A 25146-nucleotide genomic window follows, 5' to 3' on the forward strand; every position below is an offset into this window, starting at 1 on the left:
CAGGTGTTTGGTTATGTAGTTCTCTTTCTGATGCGTTGATTTAAAGGCACAAAATACAACACAAAAAGGCACAACATACAAGGCACTGAAAACAAATGTATTTACGATATTAATAACCCCAAATAAAGGTGACCACTGAGTGAAGAGAATTAGGGGATAAAGAAGAAAAAAGAGAAAAAGATTAAAGAGAAAAAGAAAAAAAGAAAAAGGAATGCCGAAATGAGATTGGGAAAAGGGAGAGAAGAAAGAAGAAAAAAAAGTGAGAGAATGAATTAGAGGTGGGGAAGAGGCTATTTGTATTGGGAGAAAACTCTAATAGAACCACAACTAATCCCAATGAATTCCAGCAGCAGACCCCTGGAGATTAATGCAAACTACAATCAACCACTAATATCAAGCGAGGCAAGGGAAAACAGAAGCACAAAAATAACCAGAGAAAGAAAAAGCAAAACAGAAAAATAAAAATGTAAAACAAAACAATCTCCCAAACAAGCATAAAAAAATATATATATACTCAAAATCAAGCAAACACTAGCAAAACGACAGAGAAAAAAAATTGGATAGTGAAGAACGATAAGAGAGAGGTGTATATGGATTTAGAGCAAGGGATTGGAAATTAGGTATATCAGTACGGTGAAATTTAGACAGTGGGTAAAAAGAATGAATAGGGAAAATCTAAAGCAGGAATAGGGTAAGAGAAACAGGACAACAAAAGGGGAAAAGTGAGGAAGAGTTATGGCTTAAGGGTAAAGGTGAGAGAGAGAGAAATGATGCTAAAGGAACGATGAAAATAGAGTGTAGAACACTAATTCCAAAATAAAATAATGAAAAAAAAATAAAATGACACTTGAAAAAATGGTAAAATGATAGCAATAATACTGGTTAAAAAATGTAATTACAAAGGTAAAATCAGGTGATGAAAAAAAAATAATAATAGGTTCTTTATGAAATGGTGAAAAAAGAATTAAAAAGAAAAAAAGTTAAAAATGTACAGTAGTGAAGGTGCTTCAGATCTTCTACTCTTCTTTTTGTCACGCCTTAGTCCTGCCAGGCATTTAGGAGAGTGTTGAATTTCCCTGCGATACACTGTTCCTCTGTGCTGTAAACCACAGTCCTGATTTTAAGGCAGGTTGTATTTGTTTACCAGACTGCCTTTATTTGTATTTACAGAAGAGACAGTTCGTGGCTCTGCCTCTGGGTGGCAGTGTGTCTGGATTGACCTCCGAGGCTATAAGTCCTCTCTATCCAGTAGTTAGGGTTTATTTTCTCTATGTTACTTGAAACTGGTTTGGGAAAGTCCACTGCCCAGAGCTGGTTCTTTAATCATTACTCCCCGCTCTGTTTCCCAGGCTCCCCAAAATGTCTTTCCCCTACAGGCTCTGTGAATGACCCCACCTGGGGAATCCCATCCACTGGGTTTAATAATCAAACACACGGATCTAAGGGGAACTGTAACAACAAGAGCCTGAGAAGTTGTGTGAATTTGCAAGCCTCCACCTTCCAGGTCTGCGCACTGTCTCCACACACCCACTCGCCCCTGGCACCAAGCACCCGGCAGACTGGGAGAATCCGAGGCTGCTTTTTTGCATCCAGTCTAGCTATGTGCTTATTTTTATCGTTCCCTTCTGCCAGCTGCCCTGTGGGGCCCCTTCGCCACTTGAGGGTCACGCTGGTCCCAAGGGCCACGGACTCTGTGGGGCGCAGATTTCGCCCCTCGCGGTTCTCTCTCCAACCTGAATTGCAAACCGCACCTTTAGGGGAAGTCTAACCTTTCTGTGAGAAGAAGCAGTGCTCGTCTGAGTTCACGCAGTCACGCTGCTTGAGATCCCTTGTTTCCAGGTTAGTAGCTGATCTCTGGTTGTCTGTAACAGCCACTCAAGATGGCACAGTCTCCGCTGCTGAGCCGGCACACAGGGAGATGTTTCAGCTGCAGTCTCCAACCGTCCTTTTTTTTCTGGGAGTTCTCTGTCTTTCCCAGCTGCAGACTGTCTCTCAGCTGAATATCCTCTGCCTATTCGGGCTGTATGTTACCCGTTTCAGCTGCTCACCCTTATCTGCTCCAGGACAAGGCACAGGACACGTCCGTTTATACCTCCGCCATTTTTCTCCCCTTATATCTTTTTCTTCTAACCCTCCCACTCCTGTCCCCTAATGAACATGGCGATCAAGTGCGTCCGTTTGCCGAATGCACCCGAACGCACAGGAAGCTTACCCGAGGCACATGTTGACAATAATGAGGCCGTTTCCAGAATTGGGCGTTTTGTCACTCGAGTAAAAATAAAGTGTCTTGAGTAAAGATTAATCTCTTTATAGTGCAATTCTTAACCTTTTTATATTAATGCCAATATTGGAACAGTGTATCTTGGATGTTTTCACAATGTATCTTTGCTACGCAACACTGATGTACATGCTTACATCTGGTTTTAGAATTGTGTAATTGATCATGAGTAACATGAGTAATAATATTACTCGAGTGATGCCCAGCTCTGGCCATTGCGAGAGACAAATATATGAATACGCAATTTTTTGTCTCTGTCGATGCGTGTCACCCAAAATGGTACGCGTGTCATAGGTTCGCCATCACTGGCCTAGAGGACTAGTAGGGACTGCGGTCAAGAATACACCTGGAAGAATCAGCTTTGAAAAGGATACTAAGACTTCTTTTTTCGAGATTACTGGAAGGAAGAGTGGAAGTGAATGTCTGAGTCAGGGGCATGAGACAACCTCACTAAAATTGCAGCAGATGTGAGAATTAAGTGGTAAGTGACCTTTGAGGAGAGGACCAGAGGTAAGGAATGGCCACTGGGTGGCGGGGGGTTGCAGAAGGAGCAGAGCAGCTCTCTGAAGCTGACAGGATTCTCGAGCTGTTTTGAGGGTACTGCTGAAGTGGGCAACCTGGAATTGAAGTAGACCAGACCAAGTGCATGTAGGTCAAGAATTTCAAACACTAACACGAACCAAGTTTATGTGGGCTGCAAAACAAAAGCTTCAATTTTCATAGAAAGGTTTATTTCGATAAAGACATGTTGAATACAAAGGGCTGAAATAAATGAGTAATCGTTAACCAAAAATAATAGAACGTTTTAATAAAAATCAGTATTGTGCATTGAACATTAACTTCCCAGACACTGAATAACTGGACAGATTAATAAGCACAATGCAAATAAACCTACTTTTCTCATTCTCCAAAAGCAAAGTATTTCCTGTTGCACATACCAAACAAGTCAGTACAAGACTAATGATGTGGCCATCGGGTGCTAAAATATTGTCTGCTAGTATTAATGGAGAGAAATGGCACGCCTGCGCATAAGGCACATAAGGGAAATGAATGCAACACAATTATAATCAGTCATTAGCAAATGTAGTTAGTAATTAATAATTATGTAAAACAGGTTATTGTAAAAATCAGGTTATGAAATTTTTATTAAAACGCTACATACTGTTATATTCGCTGAGCCACAAAAATATTCATTGTGGGCCACGTGCGGCCTGTGGGCCATGCGTTTGACATGCTTGTTGTAGGTGATTGTTCTGTTGCAGCTCTTGGGAGGATTTGGAAGGTCAATGAGGGCAGAAAAATGGTCGTAGTTGAGGAGTGTAGCTTTATAGAGCTGAATTTATTTCATTTGAGAAAGGCAGCCTGTTTAGTTGAAGACATTGGGGTTCAGCATGATGGTGAGCGGAACCAGAGCAGAGTGTGGATGACTAATAATCCAGGAGAGAAGGGAGAGCTACGTGGCAGTCTCAGACATCAAGGAGTAAGTCTGGGGATACAGACAGATGGAAGAATAAGGGTGGACCAACAGGACAGAGTTGCAGGTTGGGGTTCTAGGTGAAGTTGGAAACCAAATGCAATGTGCTTCCATCTGAGCAAAGGCAAAGGTCCCTGCAGTAGAAGGGTCTGGGGCTTATAAGTGTCATCCAGTGGCCATTTGATCTTGTCACCCAGAAAATGACTGGACAGGACATGAAGAGGTTGAGGAATGGTGGGGAGTGCATGCCAGCAAAAGAGATTGGATTGTTTCTTTTGGAAAAACAGTTCCTTTCCCAAGGGTTGTCAGACCTAACTAGGTTGGGGTCATGGTTTCCTCAGCCAGGACTACTGATACCAGGAGATGGTTGAAGTTAAAAGGCTTCCAGTGTCAACCTTTCTTGGAGCTTCTCAGTAAAACCCAGTTATTAATGGTGACCACACCCCCTCTCCAATTTTTTCTGGCATTTCTGGGAATTGGGTTAATTTTAGCTATAAAAATAAATGGAAGCACTGGTCTTTGAGATGATGGGTTGTGTTCAGACTAACACTTTGAACCTTAAAATGAGTGACTGACTAGATCAGATCAACCAGTTGACAGCCTGTCTCCATTCAGTCAGATTCTCTGAAGGCACTGGAGAAGCTTGGCATCCTCATAAAAGGCACCATACTTTTACTCTGCCACCCGACTGTTCACCCCCTTCTCTCCCTGATAAAACTGTCCTGTCCTTCAAACTTTAGCTTCAATGATGCTTCCTGGTGACGCCTTCCCTGAATCCCATTGATAGACTCATTTAGGCATCATTCCTGCCGTGGAGACTGGACTCTGGTTGTGAAATTATCACATTGTAGTATTATTTCTCTCTCCCTCAGTAAATTGTGAATTTTTTAAAAGATGGGGACTGTAGCTGTTCATCTTTTCATATCCAGCTCACTGTGCTTTTTGACATGATATTCAGTAAATCCTTGCTCAGTGAACACACAAATGTAAGTGTGATCTATTTTTCACAGTTTCATTCCAGCTTGTTCATTCTGAGTCAGAACCGCCCATGAATTGAAACTTTCAGACGACTATTGAACCATGGGGATTCTACTTTGTTAAGTTCCCCCATTTTGTTTTTTGTGTTTTTTTTTCTGGAGAACTTACAAAAATGTTAAGGAAGTGTCAGGATATTCTGCACAAGGGATATTAGGGTAATATAGCGTAACAGTCATTGGGCTAGGGAAGCCATGGGCAAACTACGGCCCGCGGGCCGGATCCGGCCCGTTTGAAATGAATAAAACTAAAAGAAAAAAAGACCGTACGCTTTTATGTAATAATGTTTACTTTGAATTTATATTAGTTCACACACACACTCCATCCATGCTTTTGTTCCGGCCCTCCGGACCAGTTTAAGAACCCATTGTGGCCCTCGCGTCCAAAAGTTTGCCCACCCCTGGACTAGGAGGTAAGTTCTTGTGTAACTAGAATAGGCAAAATGCATACCTTGAGATGGAATGTTTTAAAAGTGAAATTGTTCCTCTAAATGTCTGTACTTTGTTCTCTGGAATGTAGGAAGCAGTCCATTAGTTCAAACCTGTCTTATTTTCCTCAGCTTGCTTGCTACAATTAATGCTTTCCTCTACAGATGGAAACAAAAGAACTTTATGCTCAAATACAGCTTCTACTGAAAGATACCGATTTCCTAAGAGGCAGAGAAGCAGAACTGAAGCAAAGAATTGAAGCTTTTGATTTGTAAGTAATGTTTTCATTTTGACTATTGAGAGACTGTGAGTTTAAAACAAATACTACTAATTATTCTAATGCTAATTGCCAAGTAGAGTTCTTGCTTGTAAAGGTACATTCGGCTAGTTTTAAAAGGCATAAGTTGAGAGAAACAAAGACTAGGATTTTGCTTTTGAAATATTAGTTATTGGGATGAAAAGCAGTGAGACACCATCATCAGGCTACATTAAAACCAGACCAGTACTTTGAAGAAGCTAACAACTGTTAACAAATTATGTTCAGTCACACACTTATGTTTAGTCATTGAGATCTAACGGTTCCATGTGCATGTAGTAACTCAATGCAGTGGCTCTGACTTGATTTGTACTGGGTGATGGATGTGTGTGTACTAAGTGCTCACCACTATTTCATTCTTCACATTGTACCTGCCATTAATGGCAAGCTCACCAGTCTAGTTTATGAAACAGGTTTCATTTCCATTAGGTTCTACTATTAGTTGACTCTTACTTCCTTAGTGGATTTGTCCTGGTCTTCATTAATGTGGTTAGATCATTTATATAGGCTTTAATTCATTTTATTTTTCATCTCTGCTACATTACTCTGTTCTAAGCAGTACTGAAGTGGTAAATTGATCATGACAGAAAAGGAAAGTGACAAATAAGCCATCGATTTTCAACTGGTGTGCTGCAAGAATATATAAAACATGACATACCTGACTGTAGTCAAGGGCATTAACCTCTTTTTCCTTAGATTTTCAAATAAAAAAAAAAAAGACAACAGTCAACACAAAATAGCGGTTCATTGTGAACGATTCAAAAATATACCTGTTGTGTTTTTTATAAATGGGCAAATATATTTTTGGCATGCTGCAGAATTTTAGTAGTTTATGTGTGTCAGAGATAAATAAGGTTGAAAATCGCTGATATCTTACATAATAAAAGCCTAATATGCAAATTATTCCCTCTACTGGAGTTCCACTGTGAGTTTGACCACTGGATCAGTCGATCAGTCACTATGACGTGCACTGACCACCAGGGGGCAGATGCTCGGACCAGTAGGTTAGCTTGCTGTGGGCACTGGTGGGCTGGACTGGAAAGTGAGATGTGAGGTGAGAGCTGTCAGGAAGTTCCTGGGGTTTGTCTTGAGCCCTGGGCAGAGGCAGGTGGGGGCGGGAGCCAGCAGGGACCGGGTGGCTGGGGAGGCTTCTATGCTGAGAGCCTGGACTATGCAGCCCTCCGCAGCCTGTGGCCTTCTCAGTGCTCAATTTATAATCTTCAGAGCTGCTTATATTTATTTAAGTTTCACTAACTACTCCAGGAGAGTGGGTAACACCATTATAGGGGGCAGGCCAGGCATAGCTGCCCAAAGCCAACGTGCAGCCTCAGGCTCCTGGAACGCAGCTGAGAGGGGGGTGGGGCTGAGTCAAAGAAACTGAGTCCAAAACTTGAGGCGGAGGCAGCAAGAGGTGGAGGATGATAGCTGTGCAGGGGCCTAGAAAAGCTGCTGTGTGGGGATAGCCCAGGAACCCAGTGCCTCTCCCACAGGACAAGGTCTACATCCCTCCCTCCTCCTCCCGGTGACCTGTCACCCCAGCTCTTCTCCAAAGGTTGGACTTGGCCCACAGAGCTCTCCACCACTGCACACCCTGTACTGCCTTGTCTGCCCCACCCCACTCTGCACAGCCCACTCCATTCCCACACAGCCTTTGGAGAGCTCTGCCCCCAGAGGAGAAAGTGGGAGGCTGCGGACAGGAGGTCACATGAGGAGGGGGCAGAGCAGGGCCCACCAAGTTAGATGGAGGGGAAGGAGGGAGAAACCCCACAGGACTGGGGGCAAAGACAGTCGGGGAAGGAGGTCCATGTGGAAGCTTTGCCCTTGGTTGAAGTAGAAATCCTGACCCCATTTTACAGACCGCAGCAGAGTGTGTGTGTGGGGAGGGTCAAAGACAAAAGAGGGTTTGAGGGGACTGGATGGAGAGCAGCAACGTTTGATTAATGGCCTACTTACTATTTTTATTGATTTCAGAGAGGAAGGCAGAGTGAGAGAGAGAGAGAGAAACATCAATGATGAGAGAGAATCCATCGCCTCCTGCATGTGCTCCATACTGGGGATTAAGCCCGCAATCCAGGAATGTGTCTTTGACCGGAATCAAACCTAGGTCCCTTTAGTTCGCAGGCTGCGGCTGTACCTACTCTACCAAACCATCTGGGGCGACCCATGGCCTATTTAAAAACCACTGCAGTAGGCTGAGCAGGGGTCTTACCATGATGGTGTTACCTGATAATGAGGGTGTCTGTCTTTATGTTGGAGTAATTGGAACTGCAACGAAGTAAAGACACAGCAATGGAGCCTACAAAGGGTTTCCACGCACACAATGCAATTTACTTCATGTGGCAGCTGAATTTGGTGAGCAGAGCCTTAGAAGAACATGCGGTCTCCAAGACCAGGGGCAGGGGAAAGTTCATGCTGAACATTCTGTGCTGTGAGTTACAACCTATATATATAAAGGCATGATATGCTAAGTGTCTGACCGAGTGGTCAACTGACTGGTCGCTACGACTTGCACTGACCACCCGGGGGCAGATGTTCCAACCAGTAAGTTGCTTGCTGCTGGGGTGGGGCCCATCAGGACCAGGCAAGACAGGACCAGACTTGCCCTGGAGCCCTCCTGTGATCCCACCCCAGCCCCAATTGGGACTGGGTGAGAAGATCAGGACTGTGTGAGACCACCGTGATCAGCCAGGTGGAGGGACCCCTGCCATTCATGAATTTGTGCACCAGGCATCTAGTAAGCTAATAAGTATAGTTTACTGCTCCTTTGCTTTACATGTTAGTCAGCAGAGGGTGCTAACACATAGAGCTTTTATCCTTTGCTTGGAATGGTCAGCATTCCCTAGCACTTACCTGGCTCGATCAAAGGGAAGACCATTCCATTCTTCAGTATTTGGAAGTTCTGATTGACCTATCTATCTTTTTCTATTGTTCAGCACTCTTCAGTATTCAATCACTAGATTATTAAATATCAGAAACAAATCTTTTGTCTTTCATACCTATGGGCTGATCAGTTAAACCTCACAGAAATAATCTTACTGAAGAAATAAGTACTAAAGCAAAAGTACACTAACTTAAGTTTGGTATGTAGCTTTTCTCTGAATTTATTATGGCCATTTATTACCTGCAATCATTTTTTAAGTATTCATCATCTTCTATGAAAAGCACTTTGTTCTTGAAACTTGCACACTCCCTGCAGCCTGGTGCACCATGCTGCTCCATCTGCTACTTCAGATCCCACATAACTTGGTCAGTTCATAAAATAGATGGAGAACTCCAGCTCTTTCCAGTTACTTCCCAGCAGTGACAGTCACATAACAGTTTTAGCTTGTGGAGCTAAAATTATGTTATTTTTTTCTCCTAAAGTCTTTACTTCAGCAATTACAGTTTTATTTTTTTTGCTTTTTATATTTTTGCTAATATCAGAGGCTACAGAAGAAAATCATAAAAGTGTGGCTGATGCACTTAGGAGACAGGATCCTGAATATAAAGAGCATGGAGGAGACCTGTGACCAAAAGCTCAAGAATGAAATTCTAAAGAAATTGTTTGGTGTTCTTAAACAAGTAATAGATTTGGAATAAGTTGATGGAAACACAGCAATACTAGTGAAGTAGATAAGACTTAACATTTTATGGTGATAGTGTTTAAAAAAATACGTGTTTTTTATTGACAGTCAAGCCTTTCCCATGAATATTTAAGATAATTTTACAGAGTTACAGTATAGGGAATAGCATCCTCTGCTCTTTCTTACTCATAGCTTTTCTAACATGTATTGAGGGTCTGTGATTTGCTTTCATTTTATGGCACATTGTGAGTTGCTCAGCTCACATTGTAGATAAACTATAAAAGTGGTTGATCTAAGGCAGTTGTTCTCAACCTTCTGACCTTTTAAATACGGTTTCTCATGTTGTGACCCAACCATAAAATTATGTTCGTTGCTACTGCATAACTGTAATGTTGCTACTGTTATGAATCGTAATGTAAATAGCTGTTATGCAGGATGGTCTTAGGCGACCCCTGTGAAAGGGTCGTTCAACCACCAAAGGGGTCGCGACCCACAGGTTGATCAACTTTTTAAAAATTCACTTTTAAAAAAAAAAATAATTTTAGGGAGGAAAGGAGAGAGACAGATAAAAATCAGCATGAGAGAGAAATATTGATCTGTTGCCTCCTGTATGTGCCCTGATCAGGAATTGATCCCATGACCTTCCAATGCACTGGACAGTGCTTCAACCATCTGAATCAGGCTGACCAGGGCTGGAATTATAATGCCTTTTAGTTCTCTTTTCCTCTCCCGCCTCATACTTGCCACTACGATGGAGGTATCTATCAATTTATAAATTATTCTGCCTAGTGGTTTTAGTGCTTATCAGGTAACATGTGCCCTGTATTCCTTCAAGATTCTGCAAAGCCAGAATCAAAAGAAATAAATGGAAATTAACAATGGAGCAAAAAAATTATACAGGAAAAGGAAAATATGATTAACTATGGTTACTATGACTTCCCTATAATCTGAGTTTTAATGTGTTGCAGTGATTAACTACTCAGTGCAGACATCAAGCCCATATGGTAACTTTTCTCTACAGTGCTCAGTGTAGTGTCTAGCACACAGGTGTTCATATAATATTCATTGAGTAAATGAATTTGTGGTGAAGAGATGACTCAACTAACTTTTGGTATGTCTTAATAAGTGGTCTCTTTTTACTGCCTTGCCCGTAATTTGTCATGAGATTACATTACATAGTACTTACATTACATAGTACTGAGCTTATTCTTTAAAAGAATTCTAATTAAAATATAGTACCTTTCCATGTATAGATTTTGAAATGATGACATACATATAGTATGTCAGCTTCTCGAGTGTAATAGCAAGTGCTGACATGTCTGTAGTTGTTAAACCCTTAGGAATAAATGAATGAGTAAATGTGTATGTTAATTTTCCCACTGCTTCGCAGATCATGTACTGTTTGATGTTGTCTGGTTTGGGTATCCTCTATGACTTGAGCAAGGGTGGGAATTCACAGGATACTCACCATCTCTCTCAACTGAAACGTCTGCTAGTGGCAGTTGGTGGAGATAAGTAAAACTTGAAAGTGTGCTTTTGGTATTGCTAACCCAGATATGAGGGTGGTCGAAGTTGGCCCCGAACCCTATGCCCAGCCCTTGAGGGCAAAAGTTCTTTGGGGTGGGGATGGGGTGCAAGGCAAGGCAGGTGGATGTGACTGACTTCTTGTTCTTGGGATTTAGAGTCAGTTGTACCAGTGTAAATTGAACTTAATTTACTTTTGTGTGCCAATCCAGACCACCATGGAATAATTGTTCTCAATAACCTCACAATAACGAGTTTTGGGGACCAAATTAAAGGATTGTAGCAGGTTTTATATTCAGAATTTGCATCTCTGGGCTTTGGTACTGATAGTCCTTGAAGTTATGCATGGCCATGTTCATGCCCTTAGGTGCCCGGGTGCCACAGAAACCCATACATTGATAGGAATCTGTTCAGGAAAGTGACAAGAAAATCATTTTGGTCATTCTAATTCTCAGGTATCAACTTGAGCTAAAGGATGACTACATCGATAGATCTAACAGACTGGGTGAAGAGGATAGGAAGAATAAAGGTGATTCTTGTGGAGAAGAAAGCTGCATTTGTAAATTTCTGGTATAGGTTATTAGCTTCCTAAATTGGGCCTGTTCTAAATTTATATGTGTGTGTGTAGCTTACATTTTACTCTTACTACAAAATTAATCATTATTTTGTTCTTTTAATTTTACGTATCAAAAATGACCTTAACCTGAGAGAGGTAGGGTATTCAGGAGGTTTTTCTTCCCCCATCTACTTTCTTCCCTCCCCTTTGACCACCACTTGCTTGTTATCTATATTTATGGGCCTGTCTGTTTTGTTTTGTTTATTTTTATTTCTTAAGATTCCACATGTAAGTTAAATCATAAGGTATTTGTTTTTCTCTGTAACTTATTTCATCATAATATCCTTTAGATTCATCCATGTTGTCACAGGTGGCAAGATTTTATTCATTTCACTGGCTGAGTAATATATCACATCTTCTGTATCCACACATTCATTTATTGATGGTAGTCTAGGTTGCTTCCAAATCTTGTCTGTTACTAGTAATGGTGCAGTGAACATGTGGGTGCACATGTATGTCTTTTCAAATTGGCATGTTGTTTTTTACATATACTGAGAAGTAGAATTATTAGAACATATGGCCGCTCTTATTATTATTTTTTTTGGGGGGGTGGGGGTGGGGAGAGTGACTTCACACTGTTTTTCCATAGTGGCTGCACCAATCTGCATTCCCACCAACAGTGTATGAGGGTTCTCTTTTTTCCACATCTTGGCCAGCACTTGTTATTTATCCATTTATTGATGATAGCTGTTCTAACAGGTGGGAGGTGATATCTCATTGTGGTTTTAAGCATGAGAGACTTCATTTTTTACTTATGGAAAATTTTAACTTCTCCATTCCCTGTGACCTGTTTCCTTATTTCTTTTACTTGTAACATATGTTTATGCCTCATGATATTTTTACCTGACATATAACTTCCTAAACTGTTTTATAACTAACCCAGGAGTAGGAAAGTTGAATAATTTTTCAATCTCTTGATATTTTATGTCTCAGTATATTTGTAGAAACTTGTCTATGAAAAGAAGTGAACTTAAGTAGAAATTTCAAAGGAACCAGAGCTGGGTACTTGATAAAGACCCATAAGGTCACCCAGTGTGTGACTGCTCCTCTGTGACTATCTTGTGAAAACTAGACTAATACTTCTTAGGAATTAGTACCATCATGTAGTCAGCTAATTTTTTTTTAATGATATATCTGCAAAGACTCATATTGAATGAAGTGAAAATGATGAAATAGACACTAAAATCATAAGACAAATCTTTGTATTTAAGGAAATTCAGATCTTTGGGTATGAGGGCTCTGAGCAGCTGGTGCAACTGGTTGGTATGTGTAGTGGAAGAAAGTTCACAATATATGTGACCATTAAGACTTCCCATCACCTGTTGGGTAATAGGACTTATTTCTTACTTTCCCTACTGATTTTTGACTCTGACACCTGCTATTTTAGATGATGAAATAATCGTCATTAGGTCTGACATTGTACATAAATTCTTAAATGAGTTTTTATTCACTAGAAAAACATCTTAAATTGGTTGGCTTTCTCTTTCAGAAAAACCTATTCTTTTGCAAGAGCAGTCCATGGCTACCAATTCAAAACAGGAAGAAGAATGCAATCATTCTGCAACTCGTGTGAAAGAACTTGAGGTAATTGCTAAGCCTATTGTTTTTTGAAGTCGATAAAACTTCAAGGCAGTAGATGAAATTTTAGTTTCAGCCATACATTATTTAGCTTGATGTGTTTAGACTGTTTATTTTATGACTAAGAAGGCCCAACTTAAGTTAATTTAGTAGTTCTTCCTTTTAGTCCTTCCTGCTTGTTGCCTCGAACAAGTTCCTTAATCATTGGGGTGGTTGAGGTTCCGTGGTGAGCTGACCTATGTGCCTAGCCCATAGCAGGTGGCCAGTGCTTTTAGTTTCTGCCTTAGCCTCTCCTTCCTTCCCATCAGCAGAAGGTGAACATTCCTGTCATTACATTGGGATCTTACAGGATAAAACAGAATGAGATGTGTTTTTCACATGCCATTTATTTTCTTGCTGTTCATCACGTGTGCTCTCTGAAGGACAGAGCTGGAACTTGATGTACCTGGATATATCCTGCACATAAAATGTATTTTTGCAGCTGTAATGATCTATTTATTTGAGAACATTGTAGACTTTTGTATGTAAACATGAAATGTATAAAAAAAGGAAAGCACCACAGCATGTTTGTGATAGCTCAGCTTTTCATTTTTATAAACATTGCTGCAGTCTGTGATTGCTATTGGGACCTTAGTTGTATCTGGAAAATGGGCAACAAACTTAATCTGAAGCACTTGCTTTGTAGGCCAGGGTTCTGCATAAGTATAAGGTTGGATGAACTTCCCCCGCCCCTTCTAGGGCAAAGATAAGCTTCCATGTTGGAATCAGGTTCTTCTTACTGCAGAGAATGAGTCCTCTGTCCAGTGACCTTACTTACTATTACACCCAGTTTATAGCAGCCTGCCAGTTTTTGCATAAGAAGTACTGCAGTAACTGTTCAAATGCAAGTTTTTTTTTCAATTCCAGCTTGAACTCGAATCTCTCAAGGCCCAGTTCTTGGCAATAACCAAGCAAAACCACCTGCTGAATGAAGAGATGAAAGAGATGAGTGGCTATTTGCTTCTAAAAGAAGAGAAATTAGAGCTTCAGGCTCAAAATAAATTACTTAAACAACAACTGGAAGAGAGCAGAAATGAAAACTTGCATCTTTTTAACCGTATGTCTTTTTCCTGATTTGCATGTCTTTGTAATTCATATTAGCTTAATATTATGACACTATGCTTTGTATCTGTAAGGAAGGCTTCAATCAGGAAAATTTTTGTAAAATTAAGATTCTCAATTTGAAGTTACTTCCTTTTTTGCTTGCTATTACTATAGTATATTATTAGTGTCACTAAGAAGTATCTTTAAACTACAAATCTGCCTTCTGGGTTGTACAAATCTCCCCTCACTTTCTGCTGCTCAGATTTGGCCATTGAGAAGGAGGAATGAGAGTGAGGTTGAGGTTATTATTCCCTCTCCACCATTGCATCCTCACCCCCACTGTATATATTGGCTGTGGGCTGGCCCTGTGCCTCTCAGCAAGGCAAGATCCAGTGCTTACAGGATGACCTCTCACCATTGCTCTGTGCCTGTGCCAGATCTTTCTCTCCCAATTCTGGGAATTCTTCCCTCCCTGATGGTTTAGGCCAAGTGTGGAGACTGTCCTGCCCACAGGCTATAGAAGACCCATAAAATCTTTTGATCTGGCCCTGCCAAGGCATTAGGGGTGAGTTAATTAAATGTTTGACCAAATATAGGAGGCTAATTAAGTTGATAATTTTGTATGACCTGCAAATGATGTTATAAATATCCATGTCAAAACCGGTTTGGCTCAGTGGATGGAGCGTCGGCCTGCAGACTGAAGGGTCCCAGGTTCGATTCCGGTCAAGGGCATGTGCCTGGGTTGCGGGCACATCCCCAATGGGGGATGTGCAGGAGGCAGCTGATCGATGTTTCTCTCTCATCGATGTTTCTGGCTCTCTATCTCTCTCCCTTCCCCTCTGTAAAAAATCAATAAAATATATTTAAAAATAAATAACTAACTAAAAATAAATATCCCAATGGCCCTTGGCAGAAGAAAGTTTCCCCACTCCTACTTTGGGCCCACGGAGTTAACAGCATGGCCCGATTACTAGGCCAGAGAACAATACCACCCTTAGTGGCTAACCTACATGAATCACCCTTTAGTGGTTCTTCAGTGACTGAAATGGTGGAACTCCATCTGATGTCTGCTTGAACCCTGAGTGTTGCTGACTGGTGCACAGATCAGATTAGACCTAGGGGTACTTAACAGGTTTTGATGGAGAACTCCTTTTATGCCTCCTGTGTGTGATAGAGGAAAGAGGTGGGCTTTCAGGTTAGTTAAAGGATTTGAAAGAATTTCTTTCATTTGCATTAGAAAAGAGTAGTGAACTTTGCCTCTGCATGCATTCAACTCTTCTGAAATTTGTGCTCTTAGTCCATTCCATAGAATTAATATGGTATTAACTACATGTGTACAAAGAAAAGAAAGAACAATTTAAAATATCTTTAGCTGCTTTTGCTAAGTGAGATGGGAAAACTTACTGTTGATAATCACCAGGCTTTTTTACCTTCTTAGTTATAGCTCAACCACCTCCTGAACTGGTAAATTTGCAGAAACAGTTGAAGGAAGCAGGAGCTGCTTTCGTGTTAGGGCATAAGAAGTTTGAAACTCACAAGGAGGCTCTGCAGAGACAGCTGCAAAGTGAAGTGAGTACTGATCTTTATTTGGTCGGGTGTTAGTCTGATCCACTGTGTACACATGTAAGCATGGTGTGTGTCACACCAGTGTAAATCAGATTGGTTTTAACATCAAAAATTATCCCCCCACTATTCTAAGGTAACCTTCTCACCTGAGAAATTCTTGGGTGATGATATAACTATATTTATAACAGTAATAAAATCCCAAGGAAAGCGCACTCATAAACAGAAATTGTCCCAGTCTCGGTTGTGCCCTCTAGTAATGTCTCTTGATTCTTGCCCTGTGACTTAGAATTGTTGACACTCTGGTGTCTGCCTCCTACCTTATAGAACTGTTCTTAGAGATGAGTGCAAATGGAGGTGGCAAACTTGTTTGTGTGCTCTATTGTTTTCTAGGGACCTGTGGACCACAGGCATGAAGCTGCTCAGAATGGGCAAAATGGAAAAGAGAATAAGCCCTATAAAAGACTTGTTCCTTTTGAAGTGAACTGGGATTTCTTTTACATTGATTTCTTCCCTTCTTTAAATCTTTTCAGGTTGAGCATTCTGCAAAGCTGAAGGCCCAGATATTAAATTATGATGCTTCTGTAAGGAGGTTAACTATGCAGGTGGCTGATTTAAAATTGCAACTGAAGCAGATTGAGACAGGTTAGAGAGATTTTTAACTTACAAATGTGTATGTGTAAAACTTCCAGTATATATGGAAATGTAAGGATCATTACTGAAGTTTCAGTAATTCTCATAGTAGGGGAAAAGCCATAGAAATATGTCATCTTAGAAGTAAAAACTCTGTCCATTTCAGGAATACCAACCAGTCAGTCATCAGCTAACGTGACTTGCTTTTATAGGTTCCTTTGGCTTGGAAGAGCCTTGTACCCCAAATAAGAAAGGTGTAATGGCACAGAGGTTCCCAAATTCATGGACCTTGGTTTTTCTTTTATATTTGTTACCTTGATAATAAGATCAATCTGACCCTTCAGGGTTTTTACGTGTTCCTTGAGAGATGAGTAAAATATGTGAGAAGCAGGGTGACTTATGTCACTCTAGAGGCCTGGTGCATGAATTTGTGCATGGGTGGGGTCCCTCAGTGTGGCCTGTGGGGATTGTGCTGAAACTGGCAGTCCAGCGCCACCTGCTGCTACTGCCTACCACTCTCGCTCATCCTGATCCTGCTGCACCTGCCGCAGGCTCACGCCCAGTCAGTCCTGATCAGGAGAAGCTGGTCTGCTGCAGTGGCGCTTGCCTGCATCTGGCGCCTGTCCCAAAGGGTATGGGATGGAGGGGCGGTAGGGGGAGAACGCAATCTGCCCTTTGGGCAGGTGGTGGGATGCCCTTGCCTGCCCAGGATCCAGATCTGTCCCTGACGTTCCCAGGGATTGTCAAGATTTCTTCCTTGCAGAGTGTCTAGGGAGGGGAAGCAGCTGCGGTGCCTGAGGCCAACTTTCAGGAGGCTAGTGGCCCTGTGCTAGTGGTACTGGTCTGTTGGTGCCTGGCCTGTTCTCTAGAGATTGGACCTGCAGGACTACTGAGGGAGTGAGTGGCTACTGCTGCTGGCTGGTGGGCCTCCAGGAACAGGTCAGTCAGCAGAGCGGCACTCCCCCTGTGGGAGCGCACTCACCACCAGGGGGCAGCTCCTGCGTTGAGTGTCTGCCCCCTGGTATCAGTACATGTCAGAGTGACTGGTGGACCTGTCATTCAGTTGCTTTAGATAGAGGTTAGTATATATCACATTGATTATATACAGTGTTTATGTTTTTGCACCTCAATTTTGAAGTTACTGATTAACCTTGGTTGGACACATTTAACTTCTTTGTGATAACCATTATAATAACCTGGTTATTAACAGGGAAGGAGTAAAAGGAAGATTAGGTAATAGAGACATGCCATTTATACAGCTTTGCCAGGGAATTGCAGTTAATAGTCTCCAAGTTTATTACCTAAAGATCACTGTGGGAAGGCACTAGACAATGGACCCATGCCCAGTGAGGTCTGCATGACGTGGGATGTTGCTTATCTGTTAGTCAGTCACACCAGGGAATAAGTCAGTAGCCAGAAATAGGCATGCCACCGCAAGTACAGGAATATTTAATTTTTAAGCTCCTGAACAAAGAAGCCCCTCTCTCTCGCTGCTCACCTCAGATTCCCAGCTTATGGTCTTCTTACCTCCCTCTACTCACCCTGTGACCCACAGCCATGTAGACTTCACACAGTGTACTGATGTACTAAATGTAGCCTGACACTAAATCATGCCCTGCTCCACCATGGAATGGACACTCTGGATACTGGCCCTACTCTTTGATTCTGCTGGAGCCCCGTCTGCACTCTTTTCAGGACTAGGCTAAGGGACATTGAACCCTGCAGACCAGAAAATATAATTACACACCAATAAAATACATTCATTCTCCCATGGGAGTCTTAGAAAAGTCTTTTTCTAAAGATACTGCAAGAGCCACCCACTACCACTAAAGTCGGAAAAATTTGACCCAGTGATTTCTCCAGCTACAGTTGGACCTCAGTTTCCTCATTTGCAATGGGGATATGAATATCTACTTTGCCATGGTGAAGAAGGCAAAATGAGATGGCTCTCAGTTGAGTGCCTGCAACACATCAGATACTCAGAAGGATTACTGCTATCATGTTACTGCATGTTTGCCCTGAGGATGCATACTGCCTGCCTCTTCTTCATAACAGGTGTACTGAAGCTGAGATACAAAGCTCAAAAAGAAAGTTTCTGTGTGTTAGCAGTTGAACTGGTTTCCACATTTCCTGGCCTGGAGCCTTCCTCAGTTCCTATTTGTACTCACTCCTCCTCAGTTCCTTTTCCCATCTTCCACGCTAGTTTCATTTTTATCTCTTGACTCCTTCCCTGTTCCTTATTTTCTCTCACGCCTATTTGCTAAACTGCCCACAGCTGAAATCACAGTGATCTCGAAAGATGAATAGTTTGAGGATGGAACCTTTTCAAACACATGCATTGCCCTGGAGGCATTGCTAGAGAGTAGCGGCCACAAGACTGGCTATGCATGTCCAGGTTTTGCTTAGGGAGTCCCAGCATCTGTACACCTCCCTACCTGTATGACCTAGCCTTAGCTCCCCAGGTGTAATGTGGGAGGAGCAGAGTTGTTAGTCTTGTTGTGGCTGCAGGTCCTCATACCCTTATCTGAAAACTAGAGGCCTGATGCATGAAATTTGTGCACTCACCTTCGGTGGCTCGCCTCAGACCTCGCAGCTGTGGCTTTGTCTGGAAGGTTGTCCAGAAGGATGTCTGGAAGGTCATTCGGCTGTCCGGTCTAATTAGCACATTATGCTTTTATTATCGACTAGAGGCCTGGTGCACAAAATTCCTGCAGTCAGGCGGAAGGGGCCCCCCAGCCTGGCCTGTGCCCTCTCAGTTCTGGAGCCCCACGATAGATCGCCCCAAAGATGTAGGCTCCTGGATGAATTGCCCCAAAGAGGTAGGCTGGAGTAGGGTCCCTGCCTGCAGGCATGTAAAGCCTCGGGACCCCCAGTGCTAGAAGCTAAGACCAGCAGGTCATAATAAATGCGAGAAGTTCACCAGAAGGCTGATGGGCTTCGATATTCAGCAGGGCTGAAAATCTGCAAATTATTACCTGCTGCTAGAGGAAAGGCCAAAAGCAGTTCCTCTAACCTGATAATTTTTTCCTGTTTATCAAACCTGACCTTTGATATGTGTGTTTATTTTGCTAAAGGGCAAAATGTGTAAATAAAAAGCCATGGGTCCAGAAATTCGGCAAGCCACTCCACTAGAGAGCTGGTTTCCGCCTGGCTTTCCCCCATGCCTTCCAAATTTATACTTCTTGTCCAGTGTATCCATTTATGTGTCAGCCCCTTCTCCAAATTCCTGAACCCTTGATGCAAAAAGACTGCGGCACCCCAGGCCACGCCATGTGGAGCTAGCTGCCAGGCCCCACCTCCGTGCACACAGCATCAAGTCTGCGCCCACCTGTGCACGCAGCCTCCTGATGATGGATGTGATGGGCATGAGGGCATTGCGGCGTGAGGGCTTAACAACCACATAAACTTATATTAGCATAGATAGATTGGGCCCTATAGTGGTTTTGCCACAGCCCTGGGAGTTCTGGGGCAGCATCCTTTAGTGAACCATGTTTGCAGTCAAATATGTGACTATCCATGCTGGGTAGAATAAATAAAGGTAATGAATGGATTTGCATCAGTTCAGGTAAAGTTTATCAACAGTGAATTCAGGTCTGCTTAGGCTTTGTTACCAAATTTATGAATATGATTGTGGATCGTGGGTTGTGAAATAATATCATGCATTAAGAAGGAAGGCCTAGCTCTGGCTAATTTTGTTCAGTGGTTAGAGCGATGGCTTGCAGACCAAAAGATGGTGGGTTCCATTTCTGTCAACCACATATACCTCAGTTGTGGGTTTTCTCACCATCTTTGGTTGGGGGTGCATGTGGGAGGCCAAGTTGAGGTGTCTCTCACATCAGTGTTTCTCTTCTCTCTCCCTATTCCTCTACTCTTCCCTTTCACTCTTCAATGGAAAATACATCTTTAAATGAGGACTAAAAAAAGGCCTAAAAACAAGGTCTGTGAAGTTATAACTGGTACATAAAGCTCTCAAAAAAATGCTAATAAATAAGAATTGGCTTCAGAAATTGTTTAGTGTGCATATTTGTTCTTATTAATACCTCTCTCTTCATTTAAAAAAAAATATCAAGCATATTTGAATTTTTTTTCCTGCTCATTGGTCACATTATTTTCATTTAGCCCCCAGCCAAAGCCATCTCTGTTTCATCATTCTGCCAGCAGATTTATGGTGTCTCCTACTGGTGAAACAAGCAGGGATTTCTTGAAAAAAATCATCTCAAACAGGAAAAGCTGATGGGAGAGACAGTTACACCAAGGATCATAAATCATCCAAATACAAGCACAGTTGTTTGCTCCCACATTTCTGATCTTTAGTTTGTAATCACACCAAGGCAAGAATGAAAGAGCTAGAGCAAGAGATTGATTGCTTAGAAAAAGCTTTCTTCGGTATTCTGTTGCTAGAAGCCCACTAGCATCTAAGAGTCTGCCTCCACTCATGTAGGTAAGCTTCTGCAGAAAGGGTTTCAGGACTTTCATGGTCCTTTTATCTGAGTACGAGTGAGTGAGCTGTAGAGAGCAAGAAGGAGGAGAAGTCTATGCTTGCTGTACCTGGGAAATCTTTAGCCTGAGTAGCTTCATCCTCACTGCACCTATGGTTGCCTGCTTACCAGAGACTTCTCCCCTGTGACATAACATTGTGGGAGGCAACGGGTTAGAGCAAGTTCAGCATTTTGCTTGACATGCAGACGTGTTCAGAGAATGGTAATCAATGGCTTTTCCCTTACTGCTGATTAGTTTTATTATTAATGCTGAATCCTTAATAATGTGGGTCAGTTATACATCATACTCAACTATTTGCAAGGATAATAGAATTTCTTTTCAAATTAAACTCCTTGGGAACCATGTTGCTGTTTTCACTGTGTAATTTGTAATACTCTTGTCCTGATACCTTTTGCCCTTTAGGTCTGGACCAATCCCAGTCCTTTGCTTTTCCCAGTCCTTGTCCTGAAAGAATGCTCCCGCCTTCAGCAACTGAATCTAGGCACAGCCTTTCCATCCATTCACTCTCAAGCCTTCTGGAGCAGAAAGCCAAGTAAGTTCCACATTCTGATTGGCCCAGCCAAGTCTGGTTAGCTGAATGGCCCTGACTTTGCGTTGTTTTAAAGTGACGCTCAAGACCATGTGGAGTGTAGAATCAGATTGTAAGATGATGTGTAATCTTCAAGAATCATCTGAATTATTTGGGGAAAATTCCTTTTAGCAAATAATTAATTTTTCCTTGTTTGCTAAACCTGATGTGTACACAGTGCACTATGGTAGCAGTAAGCATTTTCATAGTTCTATGAATAGACTTGGTTTATAGAAATAAAAAAGCAACATACAAAATCTACAGAAGCAAATTCAGTTTATTTTTAAACTTGAAGTAGTTTCACACATTTTAATTTTAAAGTCCTTCAAAAAAAATAAGTCAGTTAAAAAATATTTGGGCATTTAGTCCAAACAAAAGTCTAATTTGTCTATTGAGATAAATACTGAATTGGTAGTGGGTTGTAGGGTCTGATTGCTGAAGTAGAATGGCGTATGTAGAAGTTGGGTGGCGGGTCACCCAGGCTGGGATTGAGGCGCAAAGGAGACTCCTGTCTGTGCTTGATCCATATGGACGGCACTCTGACTCCTTAGTTCTGGGCTCCAGGCTGGACATCTGTCTGCATATTTTGATTCACTCCCAGTGTACAGAGTTGAAAACTGCCACATGTGTCCATCATGGTCCTAATGCGTGTAATGTGCATTTATTTATATTGCTTTCTCATGATAAAGCCAAGAGGAGAAACAGCACACCCATGTGGGAGTTAGGGCACTTGGATGCACATGGGGCTTGTAGTTTTGCATCTTCAGCTGACTCATACTGATGCTGTGCAGAATTTGTTCTTTTCAAAAACGTTTTGTGGTTCTTGAAAATATAAAAGCATTGAGAGTGCCACATTATTTCTTGTCAGCAATATAATACCTGCCTCACAGTGTAAGGTGGTTCTGCAGAGTGCCCAAGCTAATGTCTTGATTACTTGGAATGATGCCAGTTGCATGGAGCGTGCCCAGTGCAGGACAGCTTTCATTTTCACAGAGCACAGTTCATTCTCTAGAGCAGCGGTTCTCAACCTGTGGGTCGAGACCCCTTGGGGGTCAAATGACCCTTTCACAGGGGTCGCCTAAGACCATCGGAAAACATATATATAATTACATATTGTTTTTGTGATTAATCACTATGCTTTAATTATGTTCAATTTGTAACAATGAAAATACATCCTGCATATCAGATATTTACATGACGATTCTCAACAGTAGCAAAATTACAGTTATGAAGTAGCAACGAAAATAATTTTATGGTTGGGGGTCACCACAACATGAGGAACTGTATTAAAGGGTCGCGGCATTAGGAAGGTTGAGAACCACCGCTCTAGAGCCTTTTCCAGAGTCACAAAGGCTTTTCATAGCCCTGTGCTCTTGGTTTTACCTTATTACAACTTCACACTCATGAATTTTATTCTTTCAACCCAGTCTTTATCAAAGACAAACTGAAGTTCAAGACAGACATAAATTTTCAAATGTGGATGAACTATCTTTTGAGGATAATGAGGAATTTGGATCATCTTTTGAACGTAAGTTTAAATGTAAGTACCAGTTTTTAACAGTTGAAAATGTAGAAAGCTAAGTCTTGGTGAAATATATCCATTGTTAAATCAAAGGCCTTAAAAATTACAACATTTGTATTTTGTGATAAAAACATGGATACAGATGTATTACCTTTTTTATATCACAGATTTTGATGGGTCTATTTGAGTGTTACTTTTTTTTAATTTTCAAGATAACCAATAATTTCAAAGTTGGAGCTAAGCTCACAAGTGAACCCTTAACTTAATTTACCAAGTTTGGGATTGCCTCAGATTAAAATACCTGATTCTTAATTTTTTTTTCTTTTTATGGAATATGAAGATGCTAAGTTATTTAAGTTATACAGATTCTGATGACTGCATCAGATGTAGAAACCTCATTCTTAGTGAATGAATGGAGGTGGAAGTATATTAGCTTCCTTATCTGAAAACTGGAGGCCTGGCTCTGGCTCTGCCTTAGATTGTTCTCTGGGAGCATACTGCTTAAGTATAAAATTAGGATATAGAAGTCAGTCAGCTCTAAGGTTCTCTCTAGCCTAGGAAATCTTTATATTTGTATATAATCTGTAGTTTTGCATTGTGAGCTTCATTGTCAAATCTGAAAGTACTCTACTTTGAACAGTTAAATGAAAGAGCTTAATAAAATTGGTAAATTCTTTGCAACTAACTTTTTAACAATTTTGTTAAGGCTTTACTATCTAAATGGAGTTCATATAATTATCAGCAAGTCAGGTGAATTCTGTCACTTTCCTGTTGGGTTATAAATCTAGTTTTGGAAACAAATCTAATTCTTTTAAGTGTAATAACACTTTGAGAAGCAAATAGATTGTCAAGTGGTATGCTGAAAGTCTTAGGATTAATTCTGTAGGAAAAGATCTGGCTTGGTTGCTTTGGCTGAGACTTGAGCGCAGCCAAAGTTACCCCCATACTGCCCTGCCTTCTTTTGCTGTTGTTAAGGACTCCTGGGACACTCATTTGTACCTATTATAGATGCAGCAGACATGCCGATACAGTTTGAAGTGAATGGCCTCCATCCTGCTGGTGACATGCCTCTCTTGGGAACTGCCTTGGGTGCTCCTCCTGCCAGACCTATCTCCTCTCATTACCCAAGTAAGTTTTCCTTGGTTGTAACTACAGATAGTATGATAGCTACTAAATGCCAGCCTGTTCCTAGTGAGTTATTTCATTTATTGAGGGAGGACCTTTATAAGCATAAATTATTCAAAGTCTTAGAGTTGAGTATTGCCATTGTTAATACATTTCTGAAATAAATTTGAACATGTAAAGAGGAGAAAATTAAAGGAGTTGCTTCTCATTAATCTTCCCCAACAGTGGCTTTTTAAAAAAAAATCTTTATTGTTGAAACTATTACAGAAGTCCCCTTCTTTCCCCCATTGACCTCTTCCAGCCTGCTCCTGGCACACGCCCGCCCCCCCCCCCCCCCACACACACACAGGCCCTCACCATCCCATTATTTGTGTTCACTCATTATGCATATATGCATACAAGTTCAATGATTGAGCTCTTCCTACCCACCTCCCCTCCCCTGACTTCCCTCTGAGGTTTCACAGTCTGTTCCATGCTTTTATGTCTCTGGGTCTATTTTTGTTCATCAGTTTATTTTGTTCATTAGATTCTACACATGAGGGAGATCATGTGATACTTATCTTTCTTTGACTGGCTTACTTCACTTAGCATAATGTTCTCCAGGTCCATCCATGCTGTTGCAAATGGTAAGGGTTCTTTCTTTTTTACTGCCACACAGTATTCCATTGTGTAAGTGTACTATAGTTTTTTTTATCTACTCATCTGCTGATGAGCACTTAAGGCTCATTCCAAATCTCAGCTACTGTAAATTGTGCTGCTATGAACATAGGGGTGCATTTATTCTTTCTAATGAGTGCATTGGGTTTCTTAGAATATATTTCTAGAAGTGGGATCACTGGGTCAAATGGGAGTTCCATTTTGAATTTTTTGAGGAAACTATACTGTTTTCCACAGTAGCTACACCAGTCTGCATTCCCACCAGCAGTGTACTTTTCTCCACATCCTCGCCAACAGCTGTCATTTGATTTCTTGATGATAGCCACTCTGACAGGTGTGAGCTGGTACCTTATTGTTGTTTTGATTTGCATTTCCCAGATGATTAGTTACTCTGAGAATTTTTTCATATGTCTCTTGGCTTTCTGTATGTCCTCTTTGGAGAAGTGTCTATTTATGTCCTTTGCCCATTTTTTAATTGGACTGTTTACCTTGTTTTTGTTAAATTGTATGAGTTCTCTATATATTTTGGAAACTGACTCCTTATTGGATGTATCATTGGCAAATATGTTCTCCCATGCAGTAGACTCTCTTGTTATTTTCTTTTTAAAAAAATACTTTTATTGATTTTTTACAGAGAGGAAGGGAGAGGGATAGAGAGTTAGAAACATCGATGAGAGAGAAAC

At 41.4% G+C, this 25146-nt stretch overlaps 1 protein-coding gene across 1 annotated transcript in view; it reads left to right on the plus strand.

Annotated features, from left to right (window-relative positions):
- Nucleotides 1–25146, plus strand: part of LOC308512420 (centriole and centriolar satellite protein OFD1-like) — a gene marked incomplete at both ends in the record, with an annotated part of 52379 nt that overhangs the window by 20921 nt on the left and 6312 nt on the right. The window contains 11 exon segments of the mRNA XM_081082178.1: nt 5380–5478; nt 8978–9007; nt 9009–9073; nt 11074–11147; nt 12724–12818; nt 13719–13908; nt 15334–15464; nt 15992–16087; nt 20999–21123; nt 22587–22699; nt 23696–23809. Of these exon segments, the coding sequence (XP_080938304.1) occupies nt 5380–5478; nt 8978–9007; nt 9009–9073; nt 11074–11147; nt 12724–12818; nt 13719–13908; nt 15334–15464; nt 15992–16087; nt 20999–21123; nt 22587–22699; nt 23696–23809 (1132 nt within the window).

This window comes from Myotis nattereri (genome assembly GCF_964212035.1).
Source record: "Myotis nattereri genome assembly, chromosome: Y".
Lineage (NCBI taxonomy): Eukaryota > Metazoa > Chordata > Mammalia > Chiroptera > Vespertilionidae > Myotis > Myotis nattereri.